The sequence below is a fragment of the Tarenaya hassleriana genome, unplaced genomic scaffold, assembly GCF_000463585.1.
Source record: "Tarenaya hassleriana unplaced genomic scaffold, ASM46358v1 Cleome1, whole genome shotgun sequence".
In the NCBI taxonomy this organism is placed as follows: domain Eukaryota; kingdom Viridiplantae; phylum Streptophyta; class Magnoliopsida; order Brassicales; family Cleomaceae; genus Tarenaya; species Tarenaya hassleriana.
The window spans coordinates 5,993,138-6,011,021 of NW_010960187.1; the positions used below are offsets into that span (position 1 = coordinate 5,993,138).

Below are 17,884 nucleotides of genomic sequence, written 5' to 3' on the forward strand. Positions count from 1 at the left end.
AGGAGAAAGCAGAGATTTCGTATTATTTCAGAACACTTTTTCCGATTTCCACATTATCCTCTCTCCCTCTCTCTCAATTTCTGGAAATTCGTACGTTCAAACCCTTTCAAGCGAAAGCTCGAATTGCAATCCGTTGCATGGCATTGGTCGATCGTGATCGAGAATTCAGGAGCTAAGAATGTCAGAGACTACGATGATGACAGCAGAAGCAGATTCGGCGGAGTCTCTACCGTCTTCCCGCGTCGGTAGCACTGCCTCCGATGGTGTCATCGACACCACGCCTTTCCTACTATCCGGCGAATCCAGATCGGAAAACGCAGATGAAAATTCTGGAGATAGCCGGAGGTCCAGTAGACGGCAGGGCCTGAGGGAGGCGGCGAGATTCCTCCGTCACGCCGGGAGCCGGCGAATGATGCGTGAGCCTTCGATGCTGGTGAGGGAGACCGCGGCGGAGCAGCTGGAGGAGAGGCAGAGTGACTGGGCGTACTCGAAACCCGTTGTGGTCCTTGACATTGTTTGGAATGTGGCGTTTGTGGCCGTCGCCGTGGCTGCCCTGGTTCTCAGCCGCAACGAGCGGCCAAACATGCCGCTGAGGGTTTGGGTGGTGGGTTACGCTCTCCAGTGCTTGCTTCACATGGCGTGCGTGTGTGTGGAGTACAGGAGGAGGAGGCGGAGCGGGAGAGGGACGCCCCACCGATCGTCTTCATCTTCTTCCTATTCTTCCTTGGACGATGGTAATCAGGGTTTGACGAATTCATCGCAGCAGTACGTTTCACTTGCGCAATTGGAGGAGGGTGGCAACACCAGGTACGGTATTGTCAGTTTCTGTTCATGTATTTCTGATGGACTTTCTTTCGTTTTACATTTTCGGAGACTTCCCATAATGGAGTCGAGTTGGAGTTTGGTGTTGGATTGGTTCTAATACTGTTTGGTCTGGAATTCTAACCGAACCATAGGTTTTTCCTGTTGGAGTTCTGAGAAACTGGAAATGAAGTTATTGCCTTTATCCAGTTCAATGTGGGGGAAACCACATTTCGTAGGTTCTTTTCATTGAGTAGAATCCTGATTATTGAACGCTAAGACCATAAAAATCTCTGGGATGAATCATAAAATTGGAAAAGGGATTCCTTTTTCTGTACATGAGTAATGGCAGCTGCTTATTGTATCTATGAATGAATGCCACTTTTCCTGTATATCTTCAGCTCTTGGTTGAGGATGATACACATTCTCATCAAGGCTAATCTTCTTTCAGTTTCCAATAAGAAAAAATTATGGAAACAGGGGTTATCGTCGGTATTTCTTTTCAGTGGATTGATGTTGTCTGCCATTATGGTTAACAGTTCAAGCCTGGTGTAAATCAGGCTGTGCGATTGATCTTTGTTTCAGGAATAGATTAGAGAATTTTGGTCGTTCTTAATTGTTCTATGTAAGATGCAATGATGGCATGTTAGCCTGTTTCTCACTTCTTTCATTAAACTTTTGTTCACTCAGTAGTTCTGCAAAGCATCTAGAATCAGCCAACACAATGTTCTCATTCGTCTGGTGGATAATTGGATTCTACTGGGTATCTGCAGGCGGCCAAACACTAGCACACGACTCTCCTCAGCTCTATTGGTATGCTTCCTTTCCTTCTCTGCGTACTGAATTTACAACTTTTCTGCATGCATCATGAACAATGGTATTGATTCTTGTTTTTAACCTGCAGGCTATGTATCATTTTTCTCGGTTTCGACGTCTTCTTTGTTGTTTTCTGTGTGGCACTGGCTTTTGTGATTGGCCTTGCTGTTTGCTGCTGTCTTCCATGTATAATTGCAATTCTATATGCTGTGGCTGACCAGGTAGCTCTCTTCTGCCTCCAATCTGATACACATTTTGCGTTTCAGTTATGTTTGAACTCGATGTAGGCTAAGCGTGCTCCGTCCTTTAAGAAGTGTAACCCGTCATGTTCTACAATTGTCTTGTGATGAAAAACTGTTGAAGCAGGAGGGAGCATCAAAGGATGACATAGAGCAACTCCCAAAATTCATATTTAGAAGCATTGGTGATGATGAGAAGTCCTCAGGCGACGCACAAAGATCTACTGCCAGAGGAATAATGACAGAAAACGGGACAGATTCCCCTATTGAACATGCACTCTCTGCAGAAGATGCGGTAATTTCTCCATGTCCATTCTTGTGCATGTCGATACTTTTATTTTGGCTTTACTCGTGAACTCAAACCAGTGAATATGAAAGGTTTCTCCCTTCAAGAGTAACATTGATGGAAAACATGGAGAAATAGTTAAAACAAGAAACAGTCGTACATGGAAGGTTTCTCCCTTCAGACACAAGGGTCGTGTAAGAGTTTCTATTTGGTGGGTGGGTGGTTCTGTTTGTGTAGGAATGCTGCATTTGTCTATGCGACTACGAGGACGGAGTGGAGCTGAGAGAACTGCCGTGCGGCCACCATTTCCACTGTGCCTGCATCGACAAATGGCTTCACATAAACTCACACTGCCCTCTCTGCAAGTTTAACATCCTCAAGAACACCAACGACGTCTAATTCCGACAACAAGCTCCTCTCCAGGTATATATATGTATGTATGTATGTATGTGTGCGTGTATATATGCATATACCTCTGGTGTGCGTTTGTGTCTGTTAGTGATGAGAATGAATATGCATATACGCTTCAGCGGAGAGAATGAACTCAAAACTGTTGTCTTACGTTCTGATTCTCTGATGTGTTTCATCTTCTTCTTCTTGTTCTGTGAATGTAGTGGTAACTGTTAGGCTATAAAGATATAAATCCCTTTTTGTGCTGACATTTATGGGTGGTTTGGTTGTAATGACTGAGACACATGAAATTCATAAAAATTTACCCTTTTAAAAATTGGGTTTCTCCCGATCTAAAATACATTTTTCATTGACGAAGAACGAAAAGGACCAGGCCGCAGAAGAACAAGCCAGAGTAGCCTTTCTTCAGCCCCATGAAGAAAAAAAGACCCAACAAGCCCAAGGCATCTGAAACAAGTAACAGCTGAATCTAATCTTCCTCCTGTCATGTCTTTCACCTGACATTGTCCCCTTTTCACCGCCATGGATACTGATACAACAACTAGGCACACTATCCCTACTTCCAGTCACTGACTCTTTAATTTATTCTGCCCATGTTTCCCCACCACACCCTCCGGTGTCTGCTCGCTCACCTCCACGCTTTTACATGGATTCTCTGTCAATGGCTTTCCTCTTCGACGAGGTTAAACCAAAGTACGATTCACCCTGGTGTTATCACCCTGTTTTTCATTTCCCGAGCTCGAGCCACGGCTCGTTATGGTTACTGGAGTTGTTCTCCTCCACCGGCTCTGACTTCACGTCTGACCCACGTTCCCCCTCCTGGGAATTACTCCCTCGCCCCGTCTGTTGCCTCTCGTCGTCCTCTTCCTCTGCCTCTGCCTCCATTTCATCTTCCTGTCTTGCCCGTTTCACCCCGATGGATACCCCAAACAACCTCGGAGTCAGATCTTCGTCAAGCTTCAAACCACTCCCTTCTTCCATCCTAGAAGCAACTGTCACGGCCTGCCTCCCCAGGAGAAGGTCCAACGGTTTCCCCTCGGACAGCAGATTCGAGCAGTCCACCTGACCAGCAGAGAAATTCGTCATCAGCACGTAAATGTTATCGTACAGCCCTTTGAGCTTTCTCAGCTCCTGACTAAGCTGCATGTTCTCCTTCCTCAACCGCTCGTTCTCCTCCATCAGCTCTGGTGCAGTGGTACAGCTCGTCGTCCTCTGCAGAAACCCCGAGCCGGCAGCTCCTGCCGCAGCGGCCATACCAGCGGGGGAAGAGTTGGACGATATGACCTGTTCTTCCCCGGAATTCGATGGAGAGATTGCGTGAGCGGCCAGAGGCACTGCCGCGACAGTTACCGCAGCTGGAGCTAAAGGCTGTGAGATCTTCCGCCTCTGAATATCACGGAGCAGATTCTTCTCCCCTTTTCGGAAACAGTCGTTGGAGAATTCCCACCGGTCAGGAACCACTTTCCGGAACCCCTGAAACAACGTAAAGGCCTCGACTTTAACGAAGACAAGACGAATCCGAGATTGTCAGAGATGGAATAGAGAGGAATTGAGGAGAGACTACGAACGTAAGTGTTGAGCTGACGGACGAAACTGGAGAAATTGTTGTGTTTGAAATACTTAGGGAGCAGATCTCTGGCGAATTCGGCGGGTCTCCAGACGATGAAAGTGGTTCCGTCTTCGTTCCAAGAGATGAGGTCGTCCACCGATGGATCATCCACAAGCTGATACGTTTTCGTCAGAAATGGCGTCGGCAGAGATCTCTGCGAATCTCCTCCTCCTCCGCCGCCGCTTCCGGCACTATTACCGCCGCTGGTACTGCCTCCTCCGCCGCCTCCGCCGCCGCTGCCGCCGGCAGTCGTTGGAGTTTCTACGATTTGTTCGCCTGGCATGAGCCTTAGATCCGGACCTGAAGAAGCTCTACGTAGGGGACTGAAATATTCCGACAGAGATTAAAGATCAGATTCAGTTACGCGTGAAACAGAGAATAGAACTGCATTCTTTTGTCTGAGAAGAAAAAAGTTCCAAATTTTTTTTTTTTAATTCACGGGAGAGAGATAAAAGACACGAACCTAAAAGAGTATGAAACGATAACATATTACGGGAAAGAGACAAGGAAGAGAAGCAAAATCGATACCAATCAAAATCAGCTATGTCTCGTCTGGCTCCAGGAAGAAACTCGAAACCATAGATCGGAATCTGGTTACACCCAGAAGAAAAAGGATGCGCCTTTCGTCTTCGTCTCGTCCATGGAACCTCGGAAGCACCGAAATTTCTCGCTCTCTCGTGCTATGCTTCTCCGTGTTCCGACCACCAACCAACCAGGGTTAACACAATGATCCTGAAGGAACCCACGACGAACACGCACGTTGATCTCACGCGCTCAGAGAGAGAGGGAGAGAACTGTTTGGTCTGGAGTTCTAGAAGCTTCCTGTTAGAACGAACGGATTGAGAAGAGAGAGAATGAGGGAGGGAGAGAGAGAGATCGCGAGTTCCAGAAGGAAATAAAGAAAAATAATAATTAAAAAAGAATGGAATAAAGAAGAAAGGGTAGAAAAGGGAATACAAAAAAGGGATGTGGGGCCTATAAGAGAGAGAAAGAGGATAGGAATAGGAAGGCGCGAGAAAGAGAAGAGAGTACGTGTCCTTTTACGTCATTTTCCAGAACTTTCTTCTGTCTTCTTCTTCTCTCTCCCCTTGCCCTCTCTCTCTCTCTCCCATCTCTCTCTCTCTCTCTATATATATATATATATTTTTTTTTTTTCCCATAATTTTGAGTTTTGTCGATAACAGAATTCACCTGCGTGGAGTTAGTATTATCCAAAAAACAAATTTAACATTTATCTTTATGTAAATTAGAAACAGTATTTTTCAAATACTTGAGTCATGCTTTAAATAGATTAATATAAATATAATTTTTATGGGTTTTTAATATATTTTCCGAGAATTCTGTGATAGTATCTTAATGGTAAAATATGGTAGAATTAACAAAAATTCAACCTTTTTTCCAAACTCATAATTGAGTTTTAGCATATTTTTAATTAAAAAAATAATGTGGCAGAATATTAAGACAAGTTCTAATATATATGTATATTGAATAGAATAATATAATTATTCCATCTGGAACTTCGTACTTTTACATTTTCATTAAAAGTATAAGTACTTTAAGTTATATTTTAATCGAATTGCAAGTGAAATAAGGTATCATAAAATAAACATACATTTTAATTATTCTTCGTGTGAGAATATCTATTTTGTAGGGTTCTCCACTTCTCGCTGTATTGAATGGAAAACTCGAGCATCATGTGTTAATGGTTTCAATATGTTGCAAAATTATAAAATCCGAAAATATCAAAATAAATAAATTAAGTACGTTATTGTTTGTTTATATGAGTATAAATTGGTACTTAAATGCATTTATCGAGATCCTCATAAATAAAACACAATAAATTTAGAAAATTTTAGAAGTATAACCGATATCCGTGTAAGGAAATGTCTCTCTTAAACATCAAATGTGTGAGTGAAAACGCATTGTATTATTACAAAAAAAAAACAAAAACAAAAAAAAGAAGAAGAAGATATTTTCACACTTTGCAAAATGTTTTTTTTTTTGGTCCAACAAATTTGCTCAATAATATATTTAGCTTTCGTGTGAAAGGCCCAAACAATTTGCTAATTGTAGGCCCAATAGTTACTATGAAATCGTAGGCCCAATTATTTAGGCGAAATGTTATCAGGTGGCCCATGTGCTACTCCCGATCTGGGAGGTGAGAACCACGCGCTTTATATTCCTTTTTTTACTCTTTTTTTTTTTTGTGGTAAATATTTATTATAAAATTAAAATTTTCCTTATATTTAATCCCGGAACATGACATTGTGGGGCTGCCTAAATTGTTAGAAAATTCCATCAAGCAAAAATCATAATTCTCTTGAAATTAATCCCATCTTTAGAACTACGTAATTGCCCCTCGAATGCCACCTTATATATAGAAGATAACGCCACCAATACACGAAAACAAAAACCACACGCACAAACCAACTTATTAACACAACGGCTCCTCTCTTTGCATTTGTGGCCCTAACCACCTTTGTGGTTGCAGCCAACGCAGCCACGTTCCAGGTGAGAAACAATTGCCAACAGCCCCTATGGGCCGCCTCGTCAGCGCCCGGCAAGCCTCCGAGCGGAAAACGACTCGGGCAGGGCGAGACGTGGACCGTGACGGCTGAACCAGGGACCACCCAAGGGCGCATATGGGGTCGGACCAACTGTAACTTCGATGCATCTGGACGAGGAAAATGCGAGACGGGAGACTGCAACGGCGCTCTCCAGTGCTCGTCTTACGGACAGGCCCCGAACACTCTAGCCGAGTACACTATCGGCGGATTCGCTGACCAAGACTTCATCGATATTTCCGTAATCGACGGATATATTAGTTGTTATAATTCGGATCAAAATTTAGATATGAACGCCTATGGATGTAGGCTGAATTGGGTCATGATAATGGGCCAGAATATGGGTCTCTCATTTGTATGGACTTTTTCCATCGAAGAACGAAATAATTCGAATATTTTTTGAAATATTATTGTTATTGTTATGCTATTTTAGAGATTTCGTATATTCCGCATTTGGACGTATTTTGAGGGGACGTCATATGATATATTTATTTAGACGTAATTGTCAATATATATATATATATATATGTGTGTGTGTGTGTGTGAAAATTAGTTTAACTGATTTAAATAATAGTGTAAATATCATTATACCATTAAATTTTCTAAGTAGAAAAAGTGGCGTAGAAATTGGGAAAATATGATGTCAATCAACCGAACAAATCTTCTTTGAATCATCCATCTCGACACGTGGAATGTTGATTTCGTGAAAGATTAAAATACCATATATATATATATATATAGTCCATGCATCCGTGCATGCATATTGGGGAAAAAACTATGATATTGACGTCGGACCTCTTGCGAATGGAAGAGTGGAGGCCGATGGAATACAAGGATGAATGATCAACGACACACCCATCGTACTCTTCCGTAAATTGCCTCCTCTGATCTGTTCAAATACAAATATCAGCCATAAGAAAAGGTTAAATTTGTAAACCCTTTTTCTGGGCATTGTATGAATTTCATGAAAGATTCTAATATTGGGATGACTTGCGAAAAGATTCCTTCAACATGTTCTCTCATCTTGTTTAGGCATTATATATATATATGTATTCTCTGTAGAGTCCCATTAAATGAAGATGTTCACTTTCCAAAAGCTACGTTAAGATGCGAGTTTCACGTAGACTTTGGAAAAGAACTATTTGATGAAAGTATAATAAGCAGTTCCGTTCCGCCTTAAATGACAAAAATAATGAAAATCTCGAGTTTGTGATATTTTTTTTCAAATAAAAAATTGGGAATACAATACTAAAAATACAAACTTTTGTATCTTTTTTTTTATATAAGCTTTGTCTCGGTAGTTACAACAAGATCAATGTGCAAACGCTAGCTAGGGTTACGATTCGAAGTACCTTGTCTGCAACCCAAATCACTCTTCATGCTTCTGTACATCTGAAAACACACACACAGAGAGAGAGAGAGAATCGTCTCCCTTGTTTTTTTTCTTTCTTCTTTTTCATAAACAAAATAACTTACGGCTATATTAAACAACACAAAAAAATAATTTCTAACTAATTAAATAAAATTAAACCACACAGATTATAAAAAAAAAATGTTTGTATAGAATTTATGTATTACCAAATTTCTATTTTATTGGATTTTTTATTGTGTTATATTTTTATGGAATTATTCGTAAAAACTACTTAATATATTAAAACTATTAGTAATAAGAAGAAGAATATTGTTTTATAATTTGATATTATGCCATAATTATCATTTCATTGTCGTATCAAAATTTCCAGGTTATGTCACCTAAATCCTGACTTTTGTTTTTGACAATGAAAGCAAGCCGCCTCTATCTTTTGTAATCCAAACAATGTATGGAACAAATAAACTAACTAATATTTTTTTCATCTCTATTATAACCTACCAATGTCCAAATCCCATAAACATAAATTAAATAATTGATTCCACAAATTATTTACGTAACCTCAAAACGTAACCAAACTTGTATATAAACCCACCAAACGCATGGTAAAAACTTACACCAAAACAATGGCCAACGCCTCGTTCTCTGGTTTCATCGCCGCCACTCTCCTCCTGATCTCGACCGCCTCAGCCACCACGTTCGAGATCCGTAACCAATGCACGTACACCGTTTGGGCCGCCGCTAGTCCTGGAGGCGGCCGCCGTCTAGACCCCGGCCAGTCGTGGACGCTAAACGTGGATATTAAGACAAGTTCTAATATATATGTATATTGAATAGAATAATATAATTATTCCATCTGGAACTTCGTACTTTTACATTTGGATTTGGGGTCGGACCGGCTGCAACTTCGACTCTTCTGGTCGTGGTCGGTGCCAGACAGGTGACTGTGGTGGTGTGTTACAGTGCACTGGTTGGGGCCAACCGCCGAACACGTTGGCCGAATATGCTCTGAACCAGTTCAACAACTTAGATTTCTATGATATGTCACTTGTAGATGGATTCAACATCCCTATGGATTTCAGGTAAAACCATAAACATTTGTCAAATTATTTAGTTTATATCTTAAAACCATTACTAGTGAGTATAAGAGATTTTATGTGTAGTGTTTAGGTTTATTTCTAATTTGTTGCAATTTTATTTTTAAAATTATTTTACTTCGGCTTCGGTTTATTATGTATAACAAATCGCTCGACGTTTTCATTTCTCGCGATCAGGGATGGATACAAGTTGGATATTCAGATTTTTGAGATATTGTATCTTGATCTCGGTTTCGTGTCTCAGTCTTGCGAGACTTAGATACCCACGAGACCGAGATCAAAACCCGGGTACCCGAACCCATACAACTTTACAAAGTTTTGTTAATTTACGAGATAATCTGTTAAGAAATAATAGAGTCTGAACTTGAATCTATCTTTTAAATTTCTCATCTCGTATAATTTAACATCAGTCTCGTTACTTTTCGAGTATCCGAAATTGAATACCGGTAAGATAAATTACCCAAAAATCCTAAAAAAACGTTCACCCCTACTTATAAATACAAGAAATTTATACTAAACTTTCTCTGTGTTCTTTATTTTCTCTCAAAAATTCAAATTGTGATACCAAAATAATCTTCGAACATTTTATATATGCAGCCCTACAAACGGGAACTGCCACCGAATACTATGCAATGCCGACATCAACGGGCAGTGTCCGAACGTACTGAGAGCACCAGGTGGGTGTAACAATCCGTGTACGGTATTCAAAACCAACGAGTATTGTTGTACGAACGGACCAGGATCATGTGCTCCGACCACTTATTCGAAATTCTTCAAAGACCGATGCCCCGATGCTTACAGTTACCCGCAAGACGACGCCACGAGCACTTTTACTTGCCCCGGCGGATCTACCAATTACAGGGTCGTGTTTTGTCCTAGAGGCAGCGGGTTTCCTATAGAAATGGTCACCCAATAATATACGAAATGATGCGTCGTCTAATCATGTGTATCTGCCTGCATACGTATATATGTATACGTGCATGGAATTTACGCACGTCTGTACCATGTACGTACATCCATGGATATTAATGAATGAAATAAGACTGTGTTGGTAACGATTTCTTATCAATTTGTGCGGTTCTTTTGAAATCTTCAATCGAATTTGTAATCAAATTGGCCTGTATTTATGGCATATATGATGATTTTAACCAAAAAAAAATATATGATGATGAAGGGAGTTTACTAAAATAATGCTGGCGATATGAAATATGCCGTACACATCTATATATGTATCCATTATTCTCAACTCGAGTTTACATATAATACAAAGACCATACATGTAGTCATGTTAGAAAAAAATAAATAATAAAAGGTACCAACCTATATAAGCTTTTAAAAAATAAAGTACGTCAAGGCCCACAAAAGTAATATTAACATTTGGGCCTTCGATGGGCCTCGAAATTTTCCCAAAACCCTAGTTAATGGGTTAGCTTCATCATTTTTTTTTTCTTCCGCGAAAAATTCCCAAAATATAAAATCAGACATCCAATGAAATAAATGTTCGTCTTTCAAGGAAAAAACAACTGAAAAGATAAATGTATGTAGCGACGAAGGAATCTCCGTTCTTTATTAATGATATAATATAATGTTGATATTATAATTACTTTTCCATTTAAAAAGTAATATTATTAAAGATGTCATCTCACATAGCAAAATCGGCGAACTCATCGTCACGCCATATCTCCTGCTGGAACTCCAACCATGAGTTGCCCCCTTGTCCATTCACGAAAGTCCTGTTGCACCTCGGGCAAGTCCTCCTGTCGCACCATATGACCTTCTCCAGCCTTTTCGCCATCTCCGTCACCTCCTTCTCCATCACCGGCCTGATGTTCATCTGTCACATGTGCCGTTTCCTTGTCAGTGAAACCACCACCTCAAAGATCATCTTACAACACAATGTTGCCAACGTTATCTATTTGAACATAGCCCGTGGCCCTGTGGTTCGAGCTCTTGTCCGTCCCTTAACGGTCACGGGTTCAAGCATTTCTGCGTTAGTGAAACCACATAAGTATCTTACAACACAATGTGGCAACAGTATCTAGTTGAGCCATAGCTCGTGGCCCAGTGGTTCAAGCTCTTGCCCGCCCCTTGAACGGTCATGGGTTTGAACATTTCCTGTTAGAGAAACCCCATAAGTATGAGGCAACATTATCTAGCTGACGAGCTCTTATCCGTCCCTTAATGGTCATGGGTTCGAGCATTTCCTGTTAGAGGAACCTCAAAAGTATCTTAGAACACAATGGGGCAACAGTATCCAGTTGAAGAAGAGCTCGTGACCCAGTAGTGTGAGTTCTTGAATGTCCTTTATAGGTCACGGGTTCGAAGATTTCCTGTTAGAGAAATCTCAAAAGTATCATAGAAAACAATGTCGCAACAGTATTTAGTTGAAGAAGAGCTCGTGGCCCGGTGGTTTGAGCTCATGTCCGTTTCTTAAAGGTCACGAGTTCGAATATTTCTCTGATAGAGCAACCTCAAAAATTATCTAGTTGAAGAAGAGCTCGTGTCCCGGTGGTTCGAGATCTTGTTCATCCCTTAAAGGTGGCGGGTTCGAACCTGTGTGAACACATTTCAACAAAGAAATAATGAAGGAAACAGAAGGGGGCTTACCCGGTAGGTGGGAAGCTCGTCCAACTCAAACACAAGGCAATGAGCTACATTCAGAGCGAGCAGGCTTGGTGCGTGTTCCACAAGGTGGTAGAGAGCATCCTTGTAGACGATGGAGGATCGCAGACTCAGAACCTTCAGGTTCGGGAGAAGATTAACAACTGCCTCTGCGCAAGAATAGTCGAAGGTGTGGATCATCTTCAGTTTCGTGAAGTTCTGGCAGTGTTCCCCCAGGAATTTCATTACACTGGTCGGACTGCAAATGGATGGGAACGTTATGGACTCGAGATTTCTCCATCCGGCAAGGGAACGAATGAATGTGGTTTCATTAATGTTATTCCACCCCGGTAGAGCAAGCCATTTGATATTCGGAAATCTGCAGAGCACACACAACAAAAGAGAGGAGTTATGGTAGCCTTCCTTGATCATACCAACCAAAGTTTTGAAAGGAAAACCCCATGACAAAACAGCATTTTCTCAAAGAAAAAGCACAAAGATCAAACAAACCCACAACTTTCCAATTAAAATGCAATAAAACATACTCATTTCAGGCTAAATTTTGCAGAATTTAAAGCTTTACAAGTTTGGGCAGATAAATGAGTGATGTAATGATAAAATTTACACATTTCAACTTAAAATAGAAAGAGTTTCTGAACAAAAATCTAATGGACACAATACGACGAAGAGAATCCTTTTTTCCTCAAAAAGGGTGCGAAGATTGAAATTCAATGCATAGAACCTACGACATAACCACAGAAAATGTTACTCAGTCCAGACTATTTCTTGCAGATCTCCAAGTTAAAAGGACTAGTATTACTAGGATTACCCCATAAAATGTATTGAAAGCTAGGGTTACCACTTTAGGTAAAAACAAGGGAATTAACCGTTTGGGTCGGATTGCAAGTACAAGAAATATATTTCGACATTTCGTATCTAACCAGGGCGCTTTCCCAAATAGAGCCTGAATAAGATGCATATGCTATTTGTCTACAGTCCAATTGAGTAACACCAAGAGAATGACAAGAGTTAGGGAAGCATCACTATCCTCTTCTTAATTCTGTTGCAGCAATTTTATGACCAGAAGTAAAGTTTTTCTAACCTCTTAGTAGCATATGTGATATGTTTGTCGTCCACATATATGTAGAAACTGAAGTACAGACGGGTGACGGCATCACCACTGAACTTGGCAATGGTCTTTAACATTTGCTTAAAACGTAAACGACTATGCATGTCGGCCCAGTAGGAAACACGGCGAGCTATGATCGGATGAGAGCTCGAGCTGGTAAAATCGATCTTTTCCCACAAAAGAGGGTCATGGGCTGCAGCACGCCAGGATTGGCACACCCCAGCAACACCATAAACCAAGTCCATCAGGTTTAGGGTCATAAAAATCTTCACAAGAACGTCATATTCCATGTTTGCCCACGGGGACTGGGATGAATCGCTACCCTCCATCTCACCAGCTTATATTTCCTATAACACAAAGAAACAAGAGAAAAAAAGTATTGATGAGAGGTTGTTTACCCAAACCATCTGGTTCTACAGCGATCAGACCGGTAGATCTCCTAGTGAAACCCATAAAGCAACTACAAGACGATAATGCATGCACACATACACAAGCTTTCTTATTATTTGTACCTAAGACTTACACTAAAATTTTATAAAATTTCATGAAGTTTCTACAGATTTCAAACAGGCAGTTCTTTTCAGATATTAATGAGTAGTATGCCATGGTTATGAAAATCATTTTCCAAGAATGCCCAAACAAGCTTTTTTCACAGGCGAATAAAATCAATTCAGGCAAATCATAATTACGTCCGCAAAACAGGAAATTCAAATATAATGCAAGAAGCGCGGGAAAAGCAAAAAGATCCCAACAGTATTATGTTGGTATTTTCTTTTCCTATCTTTCATTCGGTCAAGTGGAATAACAATTTATCTACGTTGGTCACAACAAAAGGAACGATAGTCAGCAGTTGATATATACACATATATGTGTGTGTGTGTGTGATTCAGGTATATAGTGAAAAACAACATAAAATCCAGAACACAAATTAATTAACCATGATTCAAGACCTAGGTATAACAGTCCTACCTTCGACTCAGGTTAATAGTCTGCTTAAAGCTTAATGGAACTTTGATATGGTATAACACTTGATCTGCCATATCTAAATGGAAGTATCATCTACAACATGAAAGAAAAAAGAGAGAGAGAGATCCAAACAAACACAGATTTCTCTTCTGTTACAAGGATTACATACTTCATTAAAATATAAGACAATGAGCGTACACACCTTTGATAGATTTGCGAGAAAAAATTCCAAACAATCAGAGATGAACTACTCGATTTCAACAGGCAAGGTGTAACATGTAAGTGTGTGTGAGAGTGAGAGAGATGGGGAGAGAGAGAGAGAGAGAGAGAGAGAGAGAGAGAGAGAACGAGTGTCTGAAAGCGACCAGTGAAAAAAAAAACAAGAAAAAGCAGCTGAAAATGACAGAGAAGGAAACAAGAGTTGATACCTCAGGTGTATGCGTTTTTTCTCAAGCTTATCTTCTGTATCTAGGCTCTGAAAACACCTCATTATATACAAAACAAATAGTGGAATCCAAAACAAACTTCCATTTCAGAAAAAAGTAGAAAAATGAATCCTTTCTTAGAAATCATTAATTTACACCTGATAAATTGAAGACATAATAGGAAAATAGCAGCCTCAAAACATTAAAAACTGATTCTATATATGTAAAATCATAGATATTTAAGAGAAGAAAAAAAAGGAGCAAAACTCACACATGTCGTGACTACATGCCTCTGCGTGCTATTTTTTTTTCTTCTTCACTGAAAACAAAAATGTATCACCTTTATATATTCGCCATATCTCGGCATCACCCGCTTCATCTTTCTTCCTGAACTCTCAAAATGATATGTATCAGAGCAGAACTAACTACGTGAGATCAAATATAAGAAGATTATATAAACTCATATCATCCAAAGTTTTCCACCTGAATATCTTCTGCTACTAACCTTTCCACATTATTTTGTCGATTTTGTTTTCAATCAACATTTTCACGACATCCTTTCCCTCTTTCCCGCGTAGATAGCATTACGCGTAAGCCACTGCTGACGAGTGCCCGGAACCATAGTTATGCATAACATGGCAGTATCATCAGCCACCAGACAGGAAAAAGTTTTTCATCAATGCTACTTGAGAATTCCGTCAATCTATTTTCAACAAACCCACAATGATAAATAGAATTACTATGTTGTGATGATCAGACAGAATAACAAGTTTATACAAATCAAAATCGCGCCTGAATTCGGAGGGACAATTATAATGTGTTCACAACCGATTGCTCCAAATGCACTGATTTCCCGTGAAATTGATCTCGAATTTACTCGATAGATTACTCGTTAATAAAGGAAGAAACCGAATTCTGCACGAAAGAATCCTAAGCATACAGATCAAATCAACCCGATTAATCGCCCATAGATATGAACAAAAACTTCGGAAAATTTCGGGAATTTCACGAACTAACGAACTACGAAATCACAAAATGAATTAACTGTTCGCACCCGAAGAAGGGGAAGCGTCAGCGTTTCTCGTTCCAACGGATGCGAAGCTTCTTCTCCGTCGCGGCTACGGTGAAATTTCAACGGACGAGAAATCTTAGGGTTTATCTCACAGTTTCCCCGGTGAGAACACCGGATTAGCGTTTCTCGGCACCGCATTCTGTTCGCCGGCGAATGGCGTCGATGGCGCGGGTTTGATAATACGAGAGATTTGTTCTTTATTTGGGCCGTGAGTGCAAAATTTGGAATTTTGGTACGAAAAACGAAAGAAAATAATTAGCAAAAGTAGTTTGTTCTTTAAAAAAAAAAAATTTGTTCGCCTCTAGTAAAAACATCTTTTTCTATAATTTAAAATTAACGAAATAGCTCACGTTCTTAATTTTTTAAATTTAAAATTATTTTTATGTGTTTTTTTATAGATCGTTCAGAGAAAATATAGAGCCAAAAAAAAAACATAATGGAAAACGACCCGACCAGATCAAAGTCTTATTTATTCTTATTCATATTGATATATAGATTGAAGGGTTCTTCTTCAAAGTTCACAAAAGGATCATAAAGGTGCAAACTTTCTCAGAGAAGAACCCTAAATCTCAGAAAGCAAACTCTTCAAGCTCATCCTCTCTCCAAATCTCCTCCCTGTAGTTGAAATCTGGATCCGTACCCGCAAATGGGAACAAACTGCTGCAGATCTCGCAGTCATCCTTCGAACAGACAAGAAACTTCTCCAAATTCATCTTCGCCCTCCTCACAACAGTTCTGTTCGGTTCCTTGTAATACCTGACAGTGTTGTTCACTTGAGGTATATCTCTGAAAATACAATGAGAGAGATTCAGATTCTTCAGACGCAAGTGTCGGATCAGAATCACAGTCACAGCTTCTTTGTACACAATGGAGCAGCGCAGGCTGAGGGATTTGAGGTTGGGGAGAGCATCGACGATGGATTTGGCGAGTTCCACTGTCAACGGAGACATCAGTTTGAGATTCGCTAGGTTTTTGCAGTTCTGTCCGACGGCTCGAAGCTCGCGTCTATGTCTCCTGAACCCAGGGATGATAAGCGTTTGCAGTTGTCTCCACTGACTGCATGCGAACTCGAACGAGCTCTCCATTAAACTGTTCCATGGCGGTATCGCCAGCTTTCTCACGTTCGGGGCCCTGAAACAGACAAGGACAAGACCAGTTCCATATACATATCGAACTCAAAACGTAGCTTTCGAGGTCGTGTTCTTGACAGTAAAAACATCGTACCTTTCAGCTGCGAGGGCGAGATCGTCCTCACGCAGGAAGACGAAGAAGTTGAAGAAGAAGTTCTTGGCATGGCGGCGGCCAAAGTGGGTGACGTCCACCAGTATCTGCTCGAGCCTGTTGGATTCTTCGTCTTCGGCCCAAGAATTCGGCTTCTGAGGAGCTCCGTACTGACAGGAGCTCAAGTCGGTGAGATCGATGGCGTTCCAAAGGTCTTGATGGTAACAAGCATCGAACCACGAGTCGCAAACTTCCGGGAGGACATTGACAATCTCCATCACATTCAACAGGGCAAAGATCTTCACCAGAATCTTACTGTCCAGTTTGTCCCATCTCCGGACATTTTGCTCCATGTCTCCCTCCATTCGTCTGGATTGTTCAACCTGTACGGAATCAGAAATCGGATAAGTGAAGAATTTCTCACGTGGACAAACACAGTAAAACATGATACAGGCAAAAGCACGCTCAAGCTCAGAAAATGGTGTTTATTGTGCAAAAGTCGGAGACTTTGTCATCAAATTCCAGCGTTTTCTGCAATTTTCACTTCAGAATTCCAAGGGAATTCTATTACAGACACAATGTCGATGAAGAGAGAGATCTTTGCAGCGTTGATTTACCTAGAAGGTCTCAAGAACAAGTTCTCAGTGTTAAAGAGAGAGATGGGTTCAGGGACTTTGGGGTTTGGAGATTTTTATAGGCAGATTTCTTTCTGGTTCAGGGCCAAAAGGTGATAAGTGCATGGAATCTGAAATGGTACTCGGCCTGGATACGCCCTCTGTTTAATTGGACAGTTCAGTAACTTTTATAAAACTACCAAAAAAGGGCGAAAGCCGTAAACTTGGCACCATTTGGTTTTATAATATGCAAAAGGAAGGAAATAAACGGAACTTTCTGTCAAACTTGTTAAACCATAAAATCTTTCCATTTCTTGGATTTCTGTAATTGGGAAATCCAAAATCTGACAACTTTTCATAAACTTTGCATATTTGAGAATCTGGGCTTGTTTTCAAATTCAAAATAATATCCTGAAGGTCCACTTGCTTTTGCTTATCAGTTGTTAGGGGCTCTCCTGGTTTGTTCTGATGCTGCAACCTATGAACAAATCTGCCGTGTGTGTATCACCTAATTCACGGCATTTCACCTGTGACAACGTCTATTTCGAGCGACGAACCCTAGTTTTCTCAGATTTACGAGGTAGTCGTGAAAATCCAAAACTGTTAGTTTGTAATAAATCGGACCGAGAACAATCGTACATTAGTATACATTACAACGACGCTC

The 17,884-nt window shown here is 40.6% G+C and overlaps 5 protein-coding genes across 13 annotated transcripts; 2 read left to right on the forward strand and 3 right to left on the reverse strand.

Moving 5' to 3' along the window:
* The first annotated feature begins 43 nt into the window (after positions 1-43).
* On the forward strand, positions 44-2,738 carry LOC104814349 (E3 ubiquitin-protein ligase At4g11680-like). 4 transcript variants are annotated; one of them, XM_010542369.1, is made up of 5 exons: positions 44-807; positions 1,495-1,614; positions 1,706-1,838; positions 1,981-2,151; positions 2,380-2,738. In XM_010542369.1, exons 1-5 carry the CDS (start codon positions 179-181, stop codon positions 2,539-2,541), a joined length of 1,215 nt encoding a protein of 404 aa, XP_010540671.1. In that variant the 5' UTR covers positions 44-178; the 3' UTR covers positions 2,542-2,738. The 4 variants fall into 4 exon arrangements, with proteins under 4 accessions (XP_010540671.1, XP_010540680.1, XP_010540654.1 ...); XM_010542378.1 differs by having other exon boundaries at positions 46-807; positions 1,984-2,151; XM_010542352.2 differs by having other exon boundaries at positions 47-807; positions 1,492-1,614.
* A 105-nt stretch (positions 2,739-2,843) lies between these two features.
* On the reverse strand, positions 2,844-5,045 carry LOC104814369 (heat stress transcription factor B-2b). Its single transcript, XM_010542388.1, has 3 exons — positions 4,691-5,045; positions 4,122-4,485; positions 2,844-4,026 (listed from the first exon to the last, which is right to left on the reverse strand). The coding sequence occupies exons 2-3, from the start codon at positions 4,443-4,445 to the stop codon at positions 3,280-3,282; spliced, it is 1,071 nt and encodes a 356-aa protein (XP_010540690.1). The 5' UTR covers positions 4,446-4,485; positions 4,691-5,045; the 3' UTR covers positions 2,844-3,279.
* Positions 5,046-8,699: 3,654 nt separating this feature from the next.
* Positions 8,700-10,257, forward strand: LOC104814377 (osmotin-like protein OSM34). The gene is made up of 3 exons (XM_010542400.2): positions 8,700-8,914; positions 8,976-9,177; positions 9,790-10,257. Exons 1-3 carry the CDS (start codon positions 8,722-8,724, stop codon positions 10,106-10,108), a joined length of 714 nt encoding a protein of 237 aa, XP_010540702.2. The 5' UTR covers positions 8,700-8,721; the 3' UTR covers positions 10,109-10,257.
* Positions 10,258-10,734: 477 nt separating this feature from the next.
* On the reverse strand, positions 10,735-15,618 carry LOC104814386 (F-box/LRR-repeat protein At3g48880-like). Of its 6 annotated transcripts, XM_010542430.2 has the most exons (7): positions 15,368-15,615; positions 14,819-15,016; positions 14,585-14,700; positions 14,317-14,363; positions 12,896-13,269; positions 11,800-12,172; positions 10,735-11,026 (listed from the first exon to the last, which is right to left on the reverse strand). In XM_010542430.2, the coding sequence occupies exons 5-7, from the start codon at positions 13,249-13,251 to the stop codon at positions 10,835-10,837; spliced, it is 921 nt and encodes a 306-aa protein (XP_010540732.1). In that variant the 5' UTR covers positions 13,252-13,269; positions 14,317-14,363; positions 14,585-14,700; positions 14,819-15,016; positions 15,368-15,615; the 3' UTR covers positions 10,735-10,834. The 6 variants fall into 6 exon arrangements, with proteins under 6 accessions (XP_010540732.1, XP_010540740.1, XP_010540716.1 ...); XM_010542438.2 differs by lacking the exon at positions 14,317-14,363 and having other exon boundaries at positions 15,368-15,616; XM_010542414.2 differs by having other exon boundaries at positions 14,317-14,700; positions 15,368-15,616.
* A 207-nt stretch (positions 15,619-15,825) lies between these two features.
* Positions 15,826-17,353, reverse strand: LOC104814426 (F-box/LRR-repeat protein At3g48880). The gene is made up of 3 exons (XM_010542467.1): positions 17,224-17,353; positions 16,610-16,989; positions 15,826-16,516 (listed from the first exon to the last, which is right to left on the reverse strand). The coding sequence occupies exons 2-3, from the start codon at positions 16,969-16,971 to the stop codon at positions 15,955-15,957; spliced, it is 924 nt and encodes a 307-aa protein (XP_010540769.1). The 5' UTR covers positions 16,972-16,989; positions 17,224-17,353; the 3' UTR covers positions 15,826-15,954.
* Positions 17,354-17,884: the final 531 nt, after the last annotated feature.